The sequence below is a fragment of the Oncorhynchus mykiss genome, chromosome 15 (genome assembly GCF_057628025.1).
Source record: "Oncorhynchus mykiss isolate SJ-2025 chromosome 15, ASM5762802v1, whole genome shotgun sequence".
In the NCBI taxonomy this organism is placed as follows: Eukaryota; Metazoa; Chordata; class Actinopteri; order Salmoniformes; family Salmonidae; genus Oncorhynchus; species Oncorhynchus mykiss.
In genome coordinates, this window is record NC_143036.1 from 46,229,926 (window position 1) to 46,253,567 (window position 23,642).

The 23,642-nt window shown below is 42.7% G+C and overlaps 1 protein-coding gene across 2 annotated transcripts in view; it reads right to left on the reverse strand.

The window, feature by feature from the left end:
* Positions 1-23,642, reverse strand: part of st6gal1 (ST6 beta-galactosamide alpha-2,6-sialyltranferase 1) — a 160,048-nt gene that overhangs the window by 39,487 nt on the left and 96,919 nt on the right. For both annotated transcript variants that reach the window (XM_021563263.3, XM_021563264.3), the window contains exon 7: positions 19,876-19,977. In XM_021563263.3, coding sequence (XP_021418938.1) covers positions 19,876-19,977 — 102 coding nt within the window. The remainder of the gene's footprint in view (positions 1-19,875; positions 19,978-23,642) is intronic.

Here is a 23,642-nt window from a genome sequence, read left to right on the forward strand (position 1 = left end):
AGTGAATTATGCATGGGCTGGGTTTCTAATATACAACCGACTGGGAATTCCTCAGATGTAAATAGTCAGGTAATGTTTCAACTTTAGTTTGAACACTGAAGTGACCTGTGTCTCTATAAGAAGGAAATGACATTTAACATAGAAAAAAACAGAAACCCCACCGTGCCGATTGTTGGACATAAACCACAATCCCAACAATCAAACATGAAAACACTTGTAGAGATACGCTGTTGCTCACTTTCCATCTTGCTCTTACTAGCTAAAGCTTCGTGTAAACTAAAACCTACGAGCTCTCTAAGTTGAAAACAAACTTTGTGAATACACATTTATGGCTGAATATTTACTGTCCACAATAAGGGCTGCTTGAGTCTCTATTCAGGAGAGGAGAAATGTAAATGGGGAAAAAAGCAATGGGTCTAAGCCTACTAATTTGCCTATCCCAGTGGATATTGACAAAACCAAGATACATTATCCTGTAAATCCCACCATTGAGAAAAAAACTGTTGAAAATGTCCAAATCAACTGTAGCAACCAAATTGCGGGGTAAACAGATCCAAATTCCAAGTAGACATCAGACACTCAGTCCCAGGACAGCACAAACAAGAAAAACAACTATAAACTGCATCTTATCCCATGGATATTGTCAGGATTTGGCCAGGATTGTTCAGGTTTTTGACCCTTTTGTTTTTCCCTTGTTCTAGTTATTAGTTGCACCTGTGCCTCATTTCCCTTGAATGTATTTAAACCCTTAGTGTTCCTCAGTTCTTTGCTCTGTGTTTGTATGTTAGCACCCAGCCATGCTGTGAACTTTTGTTTCTCTAGTTGGGGAGGAACTCAATTTAACCTTGCGCAATCCCCTAGATGCAGTTGCACCCCTAAAAACTAAAAACATTTGTCATAAGAAACTAGCTCCCTGGTATACAGAAAATACCCGAGCTCTGAAGCAGGCTTCCAGAAAATTGGAATGGAAATGGCGAGACACCAAGCTGGAAGTCTAACGACTAGTTTGGAAAGACAGTACCGTGCAGTATCGCAGAGCCCTCACTGCTGCTCGATCACCCTATTTTTCCAACTTAATTGAGGAAAAATTATTTTTGATACTGTCGCAAAGCTAACTAAGAAGCAGCATTCCCCAAGAGAGGATGGCTTTCACTTCAGCAGTAATAAATTCATGAACTTCTTTGAGGAAAAAATCATGATCATTAGAAAGCAAATTACAGACTCAACGTATTAAATCTGCGTATTCCTCCAAAGCTCAGTTGTCCTGAGTCTGCACAACTCTGCCAGGACCAAGGATAAAGAGAGACACTCAAGTGTTTTAGTACTATATCTCTTGACACAATGATGAAAATAATCATGGCCTCTAAACCTTCAAGCTGCATACTGGACCCTATTCCAACTAAACTACTGAAAGAGGTGCTTCCTGTGCTTGGCCCTCCTATGTTGAACATAATAAACGGCTCTCTATCCACCGGATGTGTACCAAACTCACTAAAAGTGGCAGTAATAAAGCCTCTCTTGAAAAAGCCAAACCTTGACCCAGAAAATATACAAAAACTATCGGCCTATATCGAATCTTCCATTCCTTTAAAAAAACAAAAACAATCTGTTGCACAGCAACTCACTGCCTTCCTGAAGACAAACAATGTATACGAAATGTCTCAGTCTGGTTTTAGACCCCATCATAGCACTGAGACTGCAGGTGTGAAGGTGGTAAATTACCTTTTAATGGCGTAAGACCGAGGCTCTGCATCTGTCCTCATGCTCCTAGAACTTAGTGCTGCTTTTGATACCTCCGATCACCACATTCTTTTGGAGAGTTTGGAAACTCAAATTGGTCTACACGGACAAATTCTGGCCTAGTTTAGATCTTATCTGTCGGAAAGATATCAGTTTGTCTCTGTGGTTTGTCCTCTGACAAATCAACTGTAAATTTCGATGTTCCTCAAGGTTCCGTTTAGGACCATTATTGTTTTCACTATATATTTTACCTCTTGGGGATGTCATTCGAAAACATAATGTTAACTTTCACTGTTATGCGGATGACACACAGCTGTACATTTCAATGAAACATGGTGAAGCACTAAAATTGCCCTCGCTAGAAGCCTGTGTTTCAGACACAAGGAAGTGGATGGCTGCAAATGTTCTACTTTTAAACTCGGACAAAACATAGATGCTTATTCTAGGTCCCAAGAAACAAAGAGCTCTTCTGTTGAATCTGACAAATCTTGATGGTTGTACAGTCGTCTCAAATAAAACTGTGAAGGACCTCGGCGTTACTCTGGACCCTGATCTCTTTTTTGACGAACATTTCAAGACTGTTTCAAGGATGATGCAGAAAAATGAATCCATGCTTTTGTTACTTCTAGGTTCGACTACTGCAAAGCTCTACTTTCTGGCTACCCGGATAAAGCACGAAATAAACTTCAGTTAGTGCTAAATACGGCTGCTAGAATCCTGACTAGAAGCCCAAAATGTGATCATATTACTCCAGTGCCAGCCCCCCTTCCTTGACTCCTTTCCTGTTAAGGCAAGGGCTGATTTCAAGGTTTTACTGCTAACCTACAAAGCATTACATGGGCTTCCTCCTACCTATATTTCCGATTTGGTCCTGCCGTACATACCTACACGTACGCTACGGTCTCAAGACGCAGGCCTCCTAATTGTCCCTAGAATTTCTAAGCAAACAGCTGGAGGCAGGGCTTTCTCCTATAGAGCTACATTTTTATGGAATGGTCTGCCTACCCGTTAGAGACAGACTCGGTCTCAACCTTTAAGTCTTTACTGAAGATTCATCGCTTCAGTAGGTGCTATGATTGACTGTAGTCTGGCCCAGGAGTGTGAAGGTGAACGGAAAGGCTCTGGAGCAACGAACCGCCCTTGCTGTCTTTGCCTAGCCGCTTCCCCTCTCTCCACTGGGATTCTCTGCCTCTAACCCTATTACAGGGGCTGAGTCACTGGCTTAATGGTGGTCTTCCATGCCGTCCCTAGGAGGTGTGCGTCACTTGAGTGGGTTGAGCCACTGATGTGATCTTCCTGTCTGGGTTGGCGCCCCCCCTTGGGTTGTGCCGTGGCGGAGATCTTTGTGGGCTATACTCGGCCTTGTCTCAGGATGGTAAGTTGGTGGTTGAAGATATCCCTCTAGTGGTGTGGGCGCTGTGCTTTGGGGTTATATCCTGCCTGTTTGGCCCTGTCCGGGGGTATCATCGGATGGGGCCACTGTGTCTCCTGACCCCTCCTGTCTCAGCCTCCAGTATTTATGCTGCAGTAGTTTGTGTCGGGGGGCTAGGGTCAGTCTGTTATATCTGGAGTACTTCTCCTGTCTTATCCGGTGTCCTGTTTGAATTTAAGTATGCTCTCTCTAATTCTCTCTTTCTTTCTCTCTGTCAGAGGACCTAAGCCCTAGGACCATGCCTCAGGACTACCTTACATTATGAGTCCTTGCTGTCCCCAGTCCACCTGGCCATGCTGCTGCTCCAGTTTCAACTGTTCTGTCTACGGCTATGGAACCCTGACCTGTTCACCGGACGTGCTACCTGTCCCAGACCTGCTGTTTTCAACTCTCTAGCGACAGCAGGAGGGGTAGAGATACTCTTAATGATCGGCTATGAAAAGCCAACTGGCATTTACTCCTGAGGTGCTGACTTGTTGCACCCTCGACAACTACTGTGATTATTATTATTTGACCATGTTGGTCAATAATGAACATTTGAACATCTTGTCCATGTTCTGTTATAATCTCCACCCGGCACAGCCAGAAGAGGACTGGCCACCCCTCATAGCCTGGTTCCTCTCTAGGTGTCTTCCTAGGTTTTTGCCTTTCTAGCGAGTTTTTCCTAGCCACCGTGCTTCTACACCTGCATTGCTTGCTGTTTGGGGTTTTAGGCTGGGTTTCTGTACAGCACTTTGAGATATCAGCTGATGTAAGAAGGGCTATATAAATACATTTGATTTAATAGCGTTTCAATTGGTGATGTCACTCGCTCTGAGACCTTGAAGTAGTTGTTCCCCTTGCTCTGCGTATTTTGTGGAGCGATGGGTAACGATGCTTTGAGGGTGGCTGTTGTCTATGTGTGCAGAGGGTCCCTAGTTCGAGCTGAGGTAGGGGCGAGGAGAGGGATGGAAGCTAAACTGTTACACTGATATATTCAAGTCCCAAATCATCTGTTAGAACTAATGGGAATATGTCGCATTCCTTTTCACTACAACGAGGAAATCGTCAAGGAGATTGTCTCTCGGCACTGTTATTTGCCCTTAGTATAGAACCTCTTGCGGAAGCTATTCAAAGTGGCATAAACATTCATGGTCTGCATTAGTAAAATCACTGAAGATCTAGCAGGTCGGGTTGAAAATGAATGTCTTAACAAGACTGCTCTGTTTTCAATGCTTCCTGTTAAAATCCCTGCTAAAACCTTTACTCACCTAAATGCAGCAATAGGCACATTTTTATGGCAAAATAAAAAGGCTCGTATTAGTTATAAAAAACTACAACTGTTCAAAGAACTGGGTGGGCTTGGCCTCCCTAACCTTAAATCATATTACTGGGCAGCGCAACTTAATCACATAGCATCATGGATTCAACAACCGAAGGATTTGTCATGGCTTGAAAATGAGAGTCAATATTGTGATATGCCTTTATAGCAGGTCCTATTTCTATTGACAGGATTAAACAAAACCCAATTATTACTCTTACATTGAAGACATGGAAGGAGGTTTAACGCCAATATAAAGTGAGTAATGACATTTCTAGACACTCGCCTATATTTCACAACCCAGCCTTTCTCCCTGCTACTATGTCCCAAAGATTTAGGGAATGGGAAGAGAGAGGGCTTTGTAGAGTCTCTCAACTATTCAAAGGCTCAATTTTTAAATAATTTAAAGAAATCCAGGAGGAATTCATTATATCGGCAAAAAACGTTATAGGTACCTTCAAGTAAGGCAATTCATTGTTAAAAAAAGGATTGTTACAGAAAATGACTGAGCCGATTACGCCTATTGACGAGATGATTGAATCACTTTCTCAAGGGGAAAACATTGGAACCGTTTCAAATGTTTATCACAATATCCTTAACATGCAAATATTATCTTTAGATAATCTTAGGAACTCATGGCAGGTTGAATTACAGGTGCAGATATCAGAGGAGAGCTGGGGGAACATATGGAAAACACTATATAAAGCCACTACATGTAACTGAACAAGGGAGTTTCAATTCAATGTACTACATTGTTTTTTTATGAGCCCTGATAAACTTAATAAAATGAAAAAAATAATATCAGCTACGTGTTTGCAGGCAGTGTGGACAAATAAGTACTTTATCACATATATTTTGTCAATGTCTGAAAATCCAGACTTTTGGGTCTGAAATTCTCCATGCTTTTCAGGAAATCACAAGTATTATTATTCAACCAGACCCATTGTCACGCCTTGACCTTAGTTTTCTATGTTTTATGTATCATTTTGGTCAGGTCAGGGTGTGACGAGGGTGGGTATGCTTGTTTGTCCTGTCTAGGGTTTTTTGTTAGTCTAAGTTTATTATAGGTCTATGGTGGCCTGAATTGGTTCCCATTTTGGTTTTGTTGTTGTTGTTGTTGTTGTTGTTGTTGTTGTTGTTGTAGTAGTAGTAGTAGTAGTAGTAGTAGTAGTAGTAGTAGTAGTAGTAGTAGTAGTAGTAGTAGTAGTAGTAGTAGTAGTAGTAGTAGTAGTAGTAGTAGTAGTAGTAGTAGTAGTAGTAGTAGTAGTAGTAGTAGTAGTAGTAGTAGTAGTAGTAGTAGTAGTAGTAGTAGTAGTAGTAGTAGTAGTAGTAGTAGTAGTAGTAGTAGTAGTAGTAGTAGTAGTAGTAGTAGTAGTAGTAGTAGTAGTAGTAGTAGTAGTAGTAGTAGTAGTAGTAGTAGTAGTAGTAGTAGTAGTAGTAGTAGTAGTAGTAGTAGTAGTAGTAGTAGTAGTAGTAGTAGTAGTAGTAGTAGTAGTAGTAGTAGTAGTAGTAGTAGTAGTAGTAGTAGTAGTAGTAGTAGTAGTAGTAGTAGTAGTAGTAGTAGTAGTAGTAGTAGTAGTAGTAGTAGTAGTAGTAGTAGTAGTAGTAGTAGTAGTAGTAGTAGTAGTAGTAGTAGTAGTAGTAGTAGTAGTAGTAGTAGTAGTAGTAGTAGTAGTAGTAGTAGTAGTAGTAGTAGTAGTAGTAGTAGTAGTAGTAGTAGTAGTAGTAGTAGTAGTAGTAGTAGTAGTAGTAGTAGTAGTAGTAGTAGTAGTAGTAGTAGTAGTAGTAGTAGTAGTAGTAGTAGTAGTAGTAGTAGTAGTAGTAGTAGTAGTAGTAGTTGTTGTTGTTTAATTAAAGAAGATGTATTCATATCACGCTGCGCCTTGGTCTCCTCACTATGACGACCGTGACACCCATGTCATCTCCTTCTAGGTATTGTTCCTGTGGATTACACTCCAATCCTCTCCACTTAAATTGATAGATCATCTTTTAGCAGCAGCAAGGACATGTGTGACAAAATGCTGGAGAAATGAACATGCACCTTGAAAAGATATGTGGATAGGTCTATGCGGGGAACTTGCTGACATGGAGAGAATTACATAAATCTTGCAAAATAGACCGCATAGGTGTGAAGGTGTCTGGTCAGAGTTCCTGACATATCGTACGGGTCTTATTCTGTAATTTATGGTCTTTTTGTTTGCTTCTGTAAGGCTTAATCCAAATTGTATACTTATTCAGACTCTTGAAATATTTGCTCTATACAGCCAAAATGTACCCTTAACATGTGAATGTAACTACACTCCTTTGTAAAGACTGAATATAAGTTGTGTATGTATGGTACATGTTCTTTATGAGCTCTTTAATAAAAATGTATGTTTAAAAAAAAGTTTAATTCCCAGAGTCTATACAGGTATGATTAATCATTAACATTGCTTAATCAATTAAATTTGCTTTTGCAAATTCATTGACATCCAATTTCCACATTACTGATCCAGTATTGAGGAATCATTCACGTCTATAAATAGATTAAATAAATGTTTTATTAGATTAGATTCAACTTTGTCATTGAACAAGTACAGTACAACGATATGCAGTTAGCATCTGACCAAAAGTGCAAACAAAACATTTACAAGTATAACAAATGTTATTAAGTGGGATGTATAAATATGCAAAGAAGGCAAACAAGTCTAAATGTGCAAGGAGGCATGCAACTGAATGCAGGGATAGCAGCACGAGGTTACCGAGGTATGCGTACATGTACAACTGAATAATGTTCTTAATCAGACTTTGCAAAGCAATGTCAGAGTCCAGTAGTACCGGAAAGATTGTAAAGAGTAGTGCAACAAGGTCCCTGAGAGGCAGTACTAAGATGTGGGCGGGTGGATATGGCTAGTGCCGTGCCGCAGAGTTCAGCAGGGTTCTGTGTAGATGGAAATTAACTGTTCTTGACCCTGCTAGTGGTGGAATGTAGAGACCTGTACAGTCTGCCTGATAGTAGGGGGATGATGTCGCGCGCCCTACGCAGACTCCGCTTGCACTGGAGGTATTTGACGGCAGGGAGTTGGGCACCAGTGATGTGCTGGGCGGTTTTCACCACCCGTTGCAGGCCTTCCGGTGGGCCACAGAGTATCCACCAAACCACACTGTGGAGCAGTTAGAATACTCTCAACCGTGCAGCGAAAAAAGTTCACCAGGGTCTTGGGAGACAGATGGGCCTTCTTCAGCCTCCTCAAAAAGTACAGAAGCTGCTGCGCCTCAACTGAGGTGTTGAGGGTCCAGGAGAGGTCATCGGAGATGTAGACACCCAGGAATTTGAAACTGGGCACACGCTCCACCTCAGTGCCACCAATGAGAACTGGGGCGTGGCTGCAGCTTTTAGGCTTCCTGTAATCCACAATGAGCTCCTTGGTTTTCTTTGCATTGAAGGCCAGGTTGTTGACAGTGCACCAAGCAGCCAGGTGCTTAACCTCCTCCTTGTAGGATGACTCGTCATTGTCACTGATCAGGCCTACCACCGTGGTGTCGTTTGTGAACTTGACGATGGTGTTGGAACCGTGTACAGGAACGCATTAGTAGGTGAAGAGGGAGTATAGGAGGGGGTTCAGCATGCAGCCCTGTGGCACACCGGTGTTCAGGTTCAGGGTTGAAGAGGTGAGGTTGTTTAACTTGACAGACAGGGGTCTGTTGGTTAGGATGTCAAAAGTGTAGTTACAGAAAGAGAGGCTGATCCCTAGGTCATGGAGTTTGGTGACCAGCCTAGAGGGAATGACCGTATTGAATGCTGAGTCTATGAACAGCCTTCTCACATAGGTGTTGGTTTTGTCCAGGTGGGTTAGGGCAGAGTGTAAAGCTATGGAGATGGCGTCCTCTGTAGACCTGTTCAGTCGGTAGGCAAACTGGTGGGGATCCAGTGTTGCAGGACATGAGGTAGGCCCAAACCAGTCTTTCGCAATTTCGCACTTCATGATCGTGGGGGTGAGTGCAATAGGTCGGAAGTCATTCAGACTTGATGCGGTCAACTGCTTCGGCACTGGCACAATGTTTGCGGTCTTGAACAACCGCCTGGGCCAGTGACAGGTTGAAAATGTCAGTGAAGACCTCAGCCAGCTGCCCAGCACATGCTCGAGCACATGACCGGAGCACACGATCAATGCAGACAACGCATCTGCGATGGATAGTCTGAGGGAGAGGTCGTCTAGGGGGAGCTCAGCTTTGATGGCTGGATTTTTGTTGTCCCTGTCAAAGCGAGCATAGAACCTGAGTTTGCAGCTTCCACCGACTCAAAATCCAAACTTAGAAAAAAGCATTTTTATTTTTTTAATTATAATGAGCAAGCTATCAGGGGGGTGGTCCCCATTCCCCCGCTAATTAGTGAACCCTCACCTATAGAAAGATTGATCGCTGACCTCAGCAGTGATATAAACCCAACTATGCCATTAGCAAAAAACAGGCGCATGCCTTGTCAAGGTTCTCTCCAGTTTAGCCCTGATATATGGCCGCCAGCAGAGATTGACATTATATTATTGACAGTATCTTAATGCACAGCAGAAGCACAAGCAAGAAACGGTTGATATGAAGAGACAGTGGGGAGAACCAGGAAACTAATGACAAAAGCCGAAAAAAATACTGCTAGGAACTGCGTTTGAAAATGGAACAATTCTTTTTTTTTTAAATGCAAAAACGTATGATAATGAACGAGAACAAACTCTTGAACAAAATAGTCTTCTACAGGAACAACTCGATTTAGCCAAAAATAAATTAGATGAAGTCTGATGAGTTATCTACAAACAGGGGTGCGCAACTTGATAACATGTATGCAGTTTTGTTGAACAACACTCAAAGCAATAATGTTCTAGTCCAAATGCTGCAGACCAGAGACGATCAGTTAATGAACACAATGACTAAGTTGGATGACAAAACAGCGGAACTCATCGAAGTCTCTGACCAAATAATTGATGCGAGAACCCAGGTGAGGAAGATGAGAACAATTATCTCTACACAAGCGGAGGAAATCTCATCACTGAATCTCTTGCTCTGCACTCAAGACCTTTACCTGCAAACGATGACAGATAAGTATGAGGCCGAACGAAGCAAGTGCGACTCTCACGTATCTAAAATAAGTACACTAGGAACCCAAGTGGACTCAGAATACCACCCTTAGGTACCATCTGGAGGAATTTAAGAACAGTTACGCGCTACAGTGTGACTACTCAACCAAGCTCGCAACCGGAGCTCGGTACACAAATGAGTGAATAGACAGAAGGTTTCAGAATTTGCCTCTCTCAGGTGTCACTCAGTCTTCTCCTCTTGGTCATTTGGCACAGAGTAATATGGCGGCTCCTCGCCAACAAAGCCAAAGCTTGGCTTCTCCTCTTGGCCGTTCGGCCCAAATGTCCCCACAAGATGACGTCATGGAACACCTTGACAAAATTGTAAAAAACTTCCACTTGAGCGAAGCCAAACACTGAGACGCTCTTAGCAGACATAGAGGATGCCTTGGATGGCTATCCGAATGCTCCAGGTACTGACAGTCTTTACCTCTTGAAGCGAATGTCGAATAGACATGTGACAAGGTTAATCCGTCTACAACAGCAACAGGTGCAAAAAGACTACTCAAAACTTGCCATGGCTTTGAAAATAGAATTCAGTGCTTCTGTGACACGCAAACACTCACTGTCAAACAAGCTCGGAAGGAACACCCACAAGCATACTATCATAGGCTTTGTTCAGCTTACTTTGGCTACTCACTGAAACAGGAATGGAATGTATCCCAACTTCATTAACTACTGTGGCCCTTCAGCCCACGTTGGTTTGCCAATCTCAGAACTCAAAGAGCTTGCGAGCACAGCTTTTGAGGCATCGACAGTGAGGGGCACTAAGAGCCCTGACATCTTGGTTTTGAAGATTGAACAGGAGCACTCACTCCAGTTAGAGGGTGCGTTATCAGGAATAATGCACAACAAAGGCATGTACCACGAAAACATGATACCAATAACCACAGTGGTCAAAATAACTATAAAGTACATCGCCAGCGAAACGACTACCGCTACAATCAACCTGATTACTACGTTCCTGCCCCCAACCCACACAAAATATCAGAGCACCAGGGTAACAAAGGGTTCAATGATGATCAAATCGTAGACCGATGTTCTCTAAAAGCTCTGCTAAGAGAACTACAGAAGCGGCAAAAATTTCACAAATACGAAAAAGATCACCATGACTAGGCGTGGCTTTGCCGGACAACAGGTCCGCCAAAATTAGCACCATTTGCGTAAACAATCAACTTAATCCCGCTCTCAAACGAGACCCCGCTTGATCAAGGAACAGGCCCCCTGGCTTTGACTACAGACTCAGATACAAATGTTGCGACGCACAAGGTCAACCACATCGCAATAGCCAATTCCACTCAAACTCCAAGTCAAATTACACATCACACCATTGCGAACAATCACTCCACTTTGTGGGGAATATGACCACAAAACTCAGACGCCATACCTCAACACATTCCTGGAGGACTGCTTAACCTGTGATGAGCTAATTGATTTGGGTTCAACAATATTGCTCATCTCTCAAATGTTGTTCAATGATCTCAAAAGGGCTTTGAAGCCAGCTAAATGTTGGTTAAAAACGTGACACTAAACTTCAAGGTTTCACTCAGACTACCTCACCTCTCACAATGCTACTCATGCTGAAACTACACTTCCAGAACGTATCGCTTGTTCACCCTGTGTATGTTAGCAGCCTCAAAACTGAACATCTGCTACTTTGAGCAGACTTGCTGGATCGTTTCGTCCCACTGATGGATTGGAAAAACAACCAATTGTGGTCACAGGTAACCGTGCCGTCGCCACCGACCACACTGTCTTCTCCTAACGCTGGCTGCAACACAGTCATCCACAAGGAGTATCTGTTGAAAGGACCCCTGGAGAAAAATAAGTTTCGACACATCTCGGTGCAGAATCTGACTCAAGCAGATATTCACATTCAATCAGCAAACCTGAATGACTATTCTTTTCATGATTTCGAGCCAGCAGTTTCTGTGTGTGAGCAATTTCCCTCCTCCTTGGAGTCATGGGATACTGTCGCCAAGATTAACTTCTCTTGTCCTCCAGACACTTCCGCAAGCACCGCGTCCGCCTCAGGAATAAAAGCATCAACGTGCAGAGTGGACTCAACGTGCAGCAGGTGACATGGAGGTGAGTGAGAGAAGGAGCAAATATTGATGGTTAAAACCGAATAATGACATCACGACAGTCTAATCCTGAAGTTAATTTAATCTGTGATATTCCTCTAAGTATGGCTTCTCATGTGCATTTCAGATAACACAATCAAGCAGGGAGAGTGACTTTCAGACAATGACATACAGAGAGAGAGAGCAGACAGTCATGCGAAGATGATCGGCCAAATGTGAATGTCATACCTACTCAAACCCGATCAAATAGGACACTATTTTCAGGAGAAATGGTTTAAAGATTATACTTGGCTCCATTACAGCCCCTCCTTAAAGGGGGTCCTCTGTTTTTATCGTGCTAAATACTTTGTAACACAAAAGTCTAAGTTCACCTTTTGTCAAGACTGGCTTTCAAAATTGGAAGAAGGCACTGGAGAAATTTAGTGCGCATAAAGACAGCCAAATTAGTGTCACAAATGAGCTATGATGACTCGGATTCAGGAGCCAAAGCCTGTTAATTACAACTTTCACATGAGCTTGAAAGACAGCAGCAACAAGCAAAGATAAATCTTATGAAAATTGTTGGGGGTGTGAAGTGCTTGGCGTGGCAAGGTCAGGATTTTCGAGGCATTGATAAGGAGAGTGTGAATTTCAGCCAGCTTCTAAAGTACAAGGCAGAGCTGACCACCTGGCTGAAATGTCACTTTGATTTCACCAGTCCCCAAATGCAAAAAAATAATTGAAGCTGGTGGGCATTACAATCGTCAAATAAATTGTCCGAAATAACATCAATGCCAGTGGTCCAGTTCACACTTGGCATTGATGGCACTCAGGATATATCAGGAGTTGATCAGGAGTCAATATGTTTCATGGCACCCAGGATATATCAGGAGTTGATCAGGAGTCAATATGCTTGAATGCACCCAGGATATATCAGGAGTTGAGCAGGAGTCAATATGTTTGACGGCAGCAACGATATATCAGGAGTTGTTCAGGAGTCAATATGTTTGATGGCACCAATGATATATCAGGAGTTGATCAGGAGTCAATATGTTTGAATGCACCCAGGATATATCAGGAGTTGAGCAGGAGTCAATATGTTTGACGGCAGCAACGATATATCAGGAGTTGTTCAGGAGTCAATATGTTTGAATGCACCCAGGATATATCAGGAGTTGATCAGGAGTCAATATGTTTGCGCTTCGTAGATGCAGATCTACAACCAAACGATGACGGTGCTACAAACATGGCTGGACGATTGCAGGGGGTGCAAGCCATTTTAAGGAAAGCACTGGCTACATATTATCACTGTGGTCCACATGGTTTCACCTCGTGCAAACCTTTGTCCCACCAGGTGGACTGTTCGCACCCCTGCCATCCGTTCAGGTCTCAGCCAGTATGAGTCAGTGCTGACAGTCCTTGAAGAAATGGCATCATGCAGATCATCTGACACTTCAACTAAGGCTAATGATCTTCATGGAACATTTCTAAAAGGGGACACTGTGCTTGGCCTTGTAATGACTGAAGACCTGATGGGGAATTTGGAGTGCCTGAACACCTCCCTGCAGCTTAGGAAACAGACTGTTTCAGGCATGTTGGAGGCTGTGGACCATGTCAAAACAAGCATGCAGGGCAAGCGGATGGAGGAGCACATTGATGTCTTGTTCGCAAAAACAACTGCTATAGCAATAAAGTTGGACCTACAACTTATTCAGATGCCTCATATCCGCAAATCTACAAAGCGTTACACTGGTCAGGCTGCTGCCCATATCCATCCAGATGCCCAGTCTTTGTACAGAGCCCAATTCTACAACACCTTGGACACAGTGAATACTCAATTCAAAGAGAGGTTTGGTCAAGCTGGATTCCAAAAGCTGCAGCAGCTTGAAAATTCAAGACTACTGCAGGTGCAGCTGGCCATATTTGGGGCTAATTACACATATAAAATGAGCTCAGATGTTGATAGCATTATTGGGGAAATGGTGCCAGAGGTAAGATGGTCTCTTTAGGCAGGTGGAAGCTTTACTAAGGCTTAGGGGTCGTCCCTGCCTCCTCTGTAGAGGCTGAGAGGAGTTTTAGTGCTCCGAGGAGGCTTAAGACATGGCTTGGATCATCAATGAGTCAAACAAGGCCGAATAATGTGGCCATGTGTCATGTGCACAAGGAGAAACTGGACAGACTGGACCATGAAGGAATATACCAGTCTTTTATCAGTGTCAACAATAAACACAAAAAGGCCTTTTGGATCCTTTGCTTGCTATTTTCTATACTTTAAAACCGTCACCCCCAACAGAAGCTAGCCAGCTAACTAGCTATTAGCTAGTTGTCAGTTAGCCACTGCTAGCGGTCATCAGCTAACCTTAGCCCAGTCAACTCCTGACAGTCTGCACAGAGCGATTCAACCCAGAGCACACCGGACTGCTTTTTCTCCACCAAATTTCCACATCTCCGGATTCCTACCTCAAGCTCTGAACCTTTTCACCTGGATCATTGCAGCTAGCTAGCTGCTATCCGAGTGGCTACTCCTGGCTAACGTCTCTGTCCCGAAGAAAGCACCAGTTAGCCTGGAGCTAGCCTCGTGCTAGGCCCATCTCCCAGCTAGCTGAAGAGATCCATCAGCCACTCCTTGGGCTACAATACCTATTTTGCCAATTGGCCTGGACCCCTTTTACTGCCAACACGAAGCCCTGCCGATTCATCACGACTGGTCTGCCGATGTAATCCGCCCGAGGGAATTTCCACAGGCTCTTACGTCACGATGTCCCCCTAAGGCTCTTCTGCTAGCCTGCTAGCCCCGGCCAGTTAGCTGTCTGAATCGCCGTGTCTCCAGCTCGCCTAGCTACTCACTGGACCCTATGATTACTCGGCTATGCATGCCTCTCCCTAATGTCAATATGCCTTGTCCATTGCTGTTCTGGTTAGTGATTATTGTCTTATTTCAGTGTAGAGCCTCCAGCCCTGATCAATATGACTTAGCTAGCTAGCCCTTTTGTTCCACCTCCCACACATGTGGTGACATCACCTGGTTTAAATAGTGTCTCTAGAGACAAAGCGCCTCTAATCGTCTACTCCTCCTCTGTTCCTCTGGGGATGTAGAGGTTTATCCAGGCCATGCAGCGTCTAGCTCCACTCCCATTGCCCAGGCGCTCTCATTTTTTGACTTCTGTAACCTCCCTAAGTTTGTTTTATTCACTGCTTTAGCACACTCTGCCAACCCGGATGTCCTAGCCGTGTCTGAATCCTGGCTTAGGAAGGCCACCAAAAATTCTGAAATGTACATCCCTAACTAGAACATATAACATTTTTCGACAAGATAGAACTGCCAAAGGCGGCGGAGTTGCAATCTACTGCAGAGATAGCATGACAGAACTCTGCAGGCTATCCAGGTCTGTGCCCAAACAATTCTAGCTTCTACTTTTTTTAAATCCACCTTTCCAGAAACAAGTCTATCACTGTTGCCGCTTCTTATAGACCACCTTCAGCTGTGCCCTGGACACCATATGTGAATTGATTGCTCCCTATCTATCTTCAGAACTCGTACTGTTAGGTGACCTAAACTGGGACATGCTTAACACTCCGGCTGTCCTAATATCTAAGATAGATGCCCTCAATCTCACACAAATGATCAATGAACCTACCAGGTACAACCCCAAAGCCAAAAAACACGGGCACCCTCATAGATATCATCCTGACCAACCTGCCCTCTAAATACACCTCTGTTGTCTTCAACCAGGATCTCAGTGATCACTGCCTCATTGCTTGCGTCCGTAATGGGTCTGCGGTCAAACGACCACCCCTCATCACTGTCAAACGCTCCCTAAAAACATTCAGCGGGTAGGCCATTCTAATCGACCTGGCCCGGGTATCCTGGAAGAATATTGACCTCATCCCGTCAGTAGAGAATGCCTGGTTATTCTTTAAAAGTGCTTTCCTCACCATCTTAAATAAACATGCCCCATTCAAAAAATCTAGAACCAGGAACAGATATAGAGCCCTTGGTTCACTCCAGACCTGACTGCCCTTGACCAGCACAAAAACATCCTGTGGCGTACTGCATTAGCATCGAATAGCCCCCGCGATATGCAACTTTTCAGGGAAGTTAGGAACCAATATACACAGGCAGTTAGGAAAGCAAAGGCTAGCTTTTTCAAACAGAAATTTGCATCCTGTAACACAAACTCCAAAAAGTTCCAGGACACTGTAAAATCCATGTAGAATAAGAACCCCTCCTCCCAGCTGCCCACTGTACTGAGGCTAGGAAACACTGTCACCACCGATAAATCCTCAATAATTGAGAAATTCAATAAGCATTTTTCTATGGCTGGCCATGCTTTTCACCTGGCTACCCCTACCCCGGTCAAAAGCCCTGCACTCCCCACAGCAACCTGCCCAAGCCTCTCCCATTTCTTCTTCTTCACCCAAATCCAGATAGCTGATGTTCTGAAAGAGCTGCAAAATCTGGACCCTTACTAATAAGCTGGGCTAGACAATCTGGACATTCTTTTTCTAATATTATCTGTCGCAATTGTTGCAACCCCTATTACTAGCCTGTTCAACCTCTCTTTCGTATCGTCTGAGATCCCCAAAGATTGGAAAGCTGCCGCAGTCATCCCCTTCTTCAAAGGGGGAGACACTCTAGACAAACTGTTACAGAACTATATCTATCCTACTCTGCCTTTCTAAGGTCTCTAAAAGCCAAGTTAATTAACAGATCACCAAACATTTTGAATCCCACCATACCTTCTCCGCTCTGGCAGTCTCTATGGGGGTGCCACAGAGTTAAATTCACGGGCCGAATCTTTTCTCTGTATACATCAATGATGTTGCTCTTGATGCTGTTGATTCTCTGATTCTCTGATCCACGCAGATGACACCATTCTGCCATGCTGCCAAGAATACCCTTGTAAGACTGACTATCCTACCGATCCTTGACTTTGGCAATGTCATTTACAAAATGGCCTCCAACACTCTACTCAGCAAATTGGATGCAGTGTATCACAGTGCCATCCGTTTTGTCACCAAAGCCCCATATACTATCCACCACAGTGACCTGTATGTTCTCGTTGGCTGGCCCTCACTTCATATTCGTTGCCAAACCTACTGGCTCCAGGTCATCTTTAAGTATTTGCTAGGTAAAGCCCACCTTATCTCAGCTCACTGGTAACCATAGCAGCACCCACCCGTAGCACGCGCTCCAGCAGGTATATTTCACTGGTCACCCCCAAAGCCAATTCCTCCTTTGGCCTTCTTCCCTTCCATTTCTCTCCTGCCAATGACTGGAACGAATTGCAAGAATCACTGAAGCTGGAGACTCATATCTCCCTCACTAACTTTAAGCACCAGCTGTCAGAGCAGCTCACAGATCATTGCACCTGTACATAGCCCATCCAACTACCTCATCCCCATTTTGTTATTTATTTTTTTGCTCCTTTGCACCTCAGTATCTTTACTTGCACATTCCACTTCTGCACATCTATCACTGCAGTATTTCATTGCTAAATTGCAATTACTTCACCACTACGGCCTATTTATTGCCTCACCTCCCTAATCTTACCTCATTTGCACACACTGTATATAGACTTTTCTATTGTGTTATTGACTGTACGTTTGTTTATTCCATGTGTAACTCTGTGCTGTTGTTTGTGTCACTGCTTTGCTTCATCTTGGCCAGGTCGCAATTGTAAATGAGAACTTGTTCTCAACTGGCCTACCTGTTTAAATAAAGGTGAAATAAATCAATAAAAATGTCAGAACAAAAGACTCCACCATGCAAGTATCCATTTCAATAGAATGTCACTGCGACAACTGTTGATAGATGATGTTGGTTGGCTACCTGCAGATTCATCCAGGGTAGTAGGGTCATGAGTTGTGATGATGGTTCATTGTTTAGCTAGTTAGCAAGCTAGCTACATGTCTTAACAAGACTCCACTATGCAAGTAACCATTTCGGGTGAGTTTGTAAATTCAGTCTGGCTATCTACTCCGATTTCAGAGCACTCTCATCTGAGTGTTCCGGAGCGCAGAATAACTGATGAATTTCTGAATGCTCAACATCAGTTGAATATGGCCGGTGTAATTAAAGTCGGCCTCTCTCATTTGTGTCTGGAAGTAGCTAGCAAGTTATCTTGGGTGCTTGACTGCTAGTATACATTTTGGTATTATTATTTGTTTAACCTCTCATGGGTAGGGGGCAGTATTTTGACGTCTTGATGAAAAGCGTGCCCATAGTAAACTGCCTGTTACTCAGGCCCAGAAGCTCTGATATGCATTTAATGGCTAGATTTGGATAGAAAACACTAAAGTTTCTCAAACTGTTATAATTATGTATGTGAGTATAACATAAATGATATGGCAGGCGAAACCCCGAGGACAAACCATCCCCCCCAAAAAATAATTTCAGCCTACTATTATTTTCAATGGCCATCACTTTTGTTATAAGGACAAGTCCTCCCAGATTGCAGTTCCAGGCTGGTTTTTGAAAAAATAAGCCAGAAACTGTAATTTTTCTAGGTAGCTTCCAATTTGGCTGTAGTGTTTCCAAGCGCGTGATTGAGCGCGCGTTCTTTTGTATTTTTCTCCGGTAAAGACAATAACCATTGTCCGTCTTACATTTTATAGTTTATTTACGTATTAGGGTACCTAAGGTTTGATTATAAACGTTGTTTGACATGTTTGGAAAAGTTTATTAGTGACGTTTGGATTAATTTTGTATGCATTTTGATGGAGGGAAACTGGGTGGATTGACTGAAGTACGCCAGCTAAACTGAGTGTTTATGGATATAAAGAAGAACATTATCGAACAAAAGGACCATTAACAGGCTAACAGGGACCTTTTTGAGTGCCAACAGAAGAAGATCATCAAAGGTAAGGCATTTTTTATATCGCTATTTCTGACTTTCACCTGCCTGGTTGAAATATGTTTTTCATGTGTTTGTATGCGGGGCGCTGTCCTCAGATAATCACAATCGCAATAAACACAATCGCAAACAAGAGTACATAAAATTAACAAACAGAGGTATTACATATCGAGATGTATTTTCAATTTGTCAAAACATTTTCTGGAACGTATTGCTTTTTTGTTTTTACACTGACTGATCATTTCAAAATAATATTTCAATTCTATCTTAAAGAATGTGAAGAGGGGTTTGTTCTCTGCCCACATCATTTTATGAATAAATCTGCCATGAAAAATAAACAAATTAACAATAAAAGTTACATCAGGGTCCATATAAATACACATTTGTTATCGATTGTGTATAAATACACATTTGTTTGAATCTGTGTATAATAAAGAACTTTACAGGGGTGCTTGATTGCTGTTGTTAGTACAGAACACTCGGATCAACCCTTAAAGTGTTGTGTGTGGCTAAAGCTTCAGAGGGTGTGAATGATGCTGAATGGGTGTAGTTAAAGAAGGGCTCTCCAGTAGTAGTACCAAAACATTCAAAGGCCATTTTCTCAAAAGTGAGTTTACAAGTTTATCAACTTTCAAAGAAAAATGACTTTCCCATTGTTTCTCAAATGCAGTGTATGTTATACTATTTTGTAGCTCTGAGTCTCTACTTTATCAAAGTAAATAACAACACCATTTCAAATTTTGCTACATAAGACTGATTTGAGCCGGTCGGTCACTAATTATAAACCAAGCATTTCTGTTAAGTGAGTCCGCCAGATCAGAGGCAGTAGAGATGACCAGGGATGTAAGTGAATTGGACAATTTTCCTGTCCTGCTAAGCATTCAAAATGTAACGAGAACTTTTGGGTGTCAGAGTAAATGTATGCAGTTAAAGGTACATTATTTTCTTTAGGAATGTAGTGTAGTAAAAATGTTCTAAAATATAAATAGTAAAGTACAAATACCCCTAAAAACTACTTAACTAGTGCTTTAAATAATTTTTTACTTAAGTACTTTACACCACTGAGAGATGACGCTATGATCGAAAGGCCGACATCGGTGGATGCGGTGGATTGAGTCGTTGCAAAACATATTTTTGTTGCTTAAACAGACGGATTTTGACGGGGATGTTTTTATTAAGCTAATTAGATTTCCTCGGGGGCATGGACATCAACTCTAGGGGGTTAATGATCTTTACTGGTCTTGATTGTTCTTGACTAGTCTTGACTGGTCTTTACACTCAATCTTTACTGGTTTTGAAAAGTTTTTATTGGTCTTGAGTAGTATTTACTGGCCTCTAATGATCTCTACTGGTATTTACTCTCCCCAAGTCATACCTGGCTGAGGTCAGCAGAAAAGGGGGAAGGGTCCCAGGCCACCAGAACACCTGTGCTGTACAGAGAGCTGGACAGGAAGCGGTGGTCGTCTGATGCCATCACCTGCAGGACAGGTAACAACACAACGTTGTATCACCTATTACAGGTAAGAACGCAGCTTTATACAACATATATAGGTAACAGCACAGGTTTATGCTTTATATAAATTTACATTTGAGTCATTTAGCAGAAACTCTAATCCAGGGCGACTTACCTTGCATTTGGAAAGTATTCAGACCCCTGACTTTTTCCACATTTTTGTTAAGTTACAGCCTTTTTCTAAAATTGATTAAATAAAAAAATGTCCTCAATCTACTCAATACCCCATAATGACAAAGCAAAAACTTTTTTAAATATTTGCAATTTTTATTTTGTACTTTTTTTAAATACCTGACTTACATAGAGTTGAAGTAGGAAGTTTACATACACTTAGGTTGGAGTCATTAAAACTAATTTTTCAACCACTCCACAAATTTCTTGTCAAACTATAGTTTTGGCAAGTCGGCTAGGACATCTAGTTTGTGTATGACAAGTAATTTTCCCAACAATTTTGTACAGACAGACCTTTTCACTTATTCACTGTATCACAATTCCAGTGGGTCAGAAGTTTACATACACTAAGTTGACTGTGCCTTTAAGCAGCTTGGAAAATTCCAGAAAATTATGTCACGGCTTTAGGAGCTTCTGATAGGCTAATGTACATACTTTTACTCAATTGGGGGTATATCTGTGGATGTATTTCAAGGCCTACCTTCAAACTCAGTGCCTCTTTGCTTGACATCATGGGAAAATCAAAATAAAAAAACTGTAGACCTCCACAAGTCTGGTTCATCCTTGGGTGCAATTTACAAACGCCTGAAGGTACCACATTCATCTGTACAAACAATAGTACGAAAGTATAAACACCATAGGACCATGCAGCCGTCATACCGCTCAGGAAAGATACACGTTCTGTCTCCTAAAGATAAATGTACTTTGGCGCAAAAAGTGAAAATCAATCTCAGAACAACAGCAAAGGACCTTGTGAAGATGCTGGAGGAAACAGAAACAAAAGTATCTATATCCACAGTAAAACAAGTCCTATATCGACATAACCTGAAAGGCAGCTCAGCAAGGAAGAAGCCCCTGATCAAAAACTGCCATAAAAAAAGCCAGACTACGGTTTGCCACTGCACATGGGGACAAAGATCGTACTTTTTGCAGAAATGTCCTCTGGTCTGATAAAACAAAAATAGAACTGTTTGGCCATAATTACCATCGTTATGTTTGGAGGACAAAGGGGGGGGGGGGCTTGCAAGCCGAAGAACACCATCCCAACCATGAAGCACGGGGGTGGCAGCATCATGTTAAGGGGGTGCTTTGCTGCAGGAGGGACTGGTGCTCTTCACAAAATAGATGGCATAATGAGGAGGGAAAATTATGTAGATATATTGAAGCAACATCTCAAAACATGAGTCAGGAAGTTAATAAAGCTTGGTTGAAAATGGGTCTTCCAAATGGACAATGACCCCAAGCATATTTCAAAAGTTGTGGCAAAATGGCATAAGGACAACAAAGTCAAGGTATTGGAGTGGCCACAAACCTTGACCTCAATCCTATTGAAAATGTGTGGACAGAACTGAAAAGGCATGTGAGAGCAAGGAGGAATAGGCCAGCAAGTTGTGGGAAGCTTGTGGAAGGCTACCCAACACGTTTGACCCAAGTTAAACTATTTAAAGGCAATGCTACCAAATACTAATTGACTAATTGAGAACTTCTGATCCACTGGGAATGTGAATAAATAAATAAAAGCTGAAATAAATCATTCCCTCTACTATTATTCTGGCATTTCACATTCTTAAAATAAAGTGGTGATCCTAACTGACCTAAGACAGGGAATTTTTACTAGGATTAAATATCTGGAATTGTGTAGAACTGAGTTTAAATGTATTTGGCTAAGGTGTATGTAAACTCAACAATAACTATTCAGACTCTTTGTTATGAGACTCAAAATTAAGCTCAGGTGCATCCTGTTGCCATTTACCTGTGGTAAATTCAATGTATTGGACATGATTTGGAAAGGCACACACACCTTTCTATATAAGGTCCCACAGTTGACAGTGCATGTCAGAGCAAAAACCAAGCCATAAGGTAGAAGGAATTGTCCATAGTGCTCCGAGACAGGATTGTATCGAGGCACAGATCTGGGGAAGGGTACCAAAACATTTCTGCAGTAGTGAAGGTCCCCAAGAACACAGTGGCCTCCATCATTCTTTAATGGAAGAAGTTTTGAACCATCAAGACTCTTCCTAGTGCTTTTCACCCTGCCAAACTGAGCAATCAGGGGAGAAGGACCTTGGTCAGGGAGGTGACCAAGAACCTGTTGGTCACTCTGACAGAGCTCTAGAGTTCCTCTGTGGAGATGAGAGAAACTTCCAGAAGGACAACCATCTCTGCAGCACTCCACTAATCAGGTCTCTATGGTAGAGTGTCCAAATGGAAGCCACTGTGGTGAAAGAATCAGAATTAGTTGGGTAACATAGATAATTAAGATGTCTTATCTGCATAATATGCTTATGTGATATACTTGTTATTAGAATGGATCCTTTCGAACTCTGGTGTTGGCAGTTGCACTTCTTCAGTCACCTGGGGCCCAGAGAGGGGAGAGGTCAGGTTTGTCTTTCACATGTCCCTGGTGATATGCAGAATATCATAAAGGGAAGAGGACAGGGGGGAACATTGTCTTCATATGTGAATGTGTCTTTACCTATACCCATGTCTTTACCCATGTGAAGGGATGGCACAATTCATGGAGAACCTATTACTTGTCCCCACAATGTCTGTCCAGTCACTCCCTCCTTTGGCATTGGGGGGGATGTGTGTGGTAGTGTCTGGAACCATTGTATGTCATCTCTGATGTTGCACTTATCCTGGGATAGTGTTTGACCTAGAGGCTCACTCCCCTCGGTGAGCTTGTTGAGGAGTGTGGTCAAGAAGGGGTTTTACTTGAGATGGGAGTATCTGGAGTTGACAATTGATTTATGCCATTGGATGAGTTGGTATTTTTGTGCCATGAAGTGCCAGGAATGAGATCGGAACCTCGTCTTAGGGGCCAAACTGAACAATCATTTATAGCGAATGCTATCTGGCTACGGGATACTCCTTTCTCATTTAAAAAGTCTCACCTTGTGACACGTTCTAAACATCTGTGGGTTGTTATGTACACTAAGGGGTGGATCTTTGCTATAAAAGATCTTAGTAGCCTTTGTGTGGTGGCTCTCAATGGATCATCTGAGGTTGATTCGTCAACCAGCCACCGCTATTGCAAAGCTCTCACTAATAAAGATTCAGTTTAAGTATAACGCTGACTTGTGTGATTAATTTCTCTCCTCATTTGATAATCCAGAAATTAACCACCACACCCCTCGTCAGTAAAAGACACATGACAGCCCACTTGGAGTTTGCCAAAATGCACCTAAAGACTCTCCGACAATGAGAAACAAGATTCTCTGGTCTGATAAAACCAAGATTGAACTCTTTAGCCTGAATGCCAAGCCTCACCTCTGGAGGAAACCTGGCACCATCCCTACGGTGAAACATGGTGGTGGCGTTTTTCAGCAGCAGGGACTGAGTGACTAGTCAGGTTGACGGAAAGATGAACGGAGCAAAGTACAGAGAGATCCTTGATGAAAACCTGCTCCAGAGCACTCAGGACCTCTGATTGGGGCGAAGGTTCACCTTCCAACAGG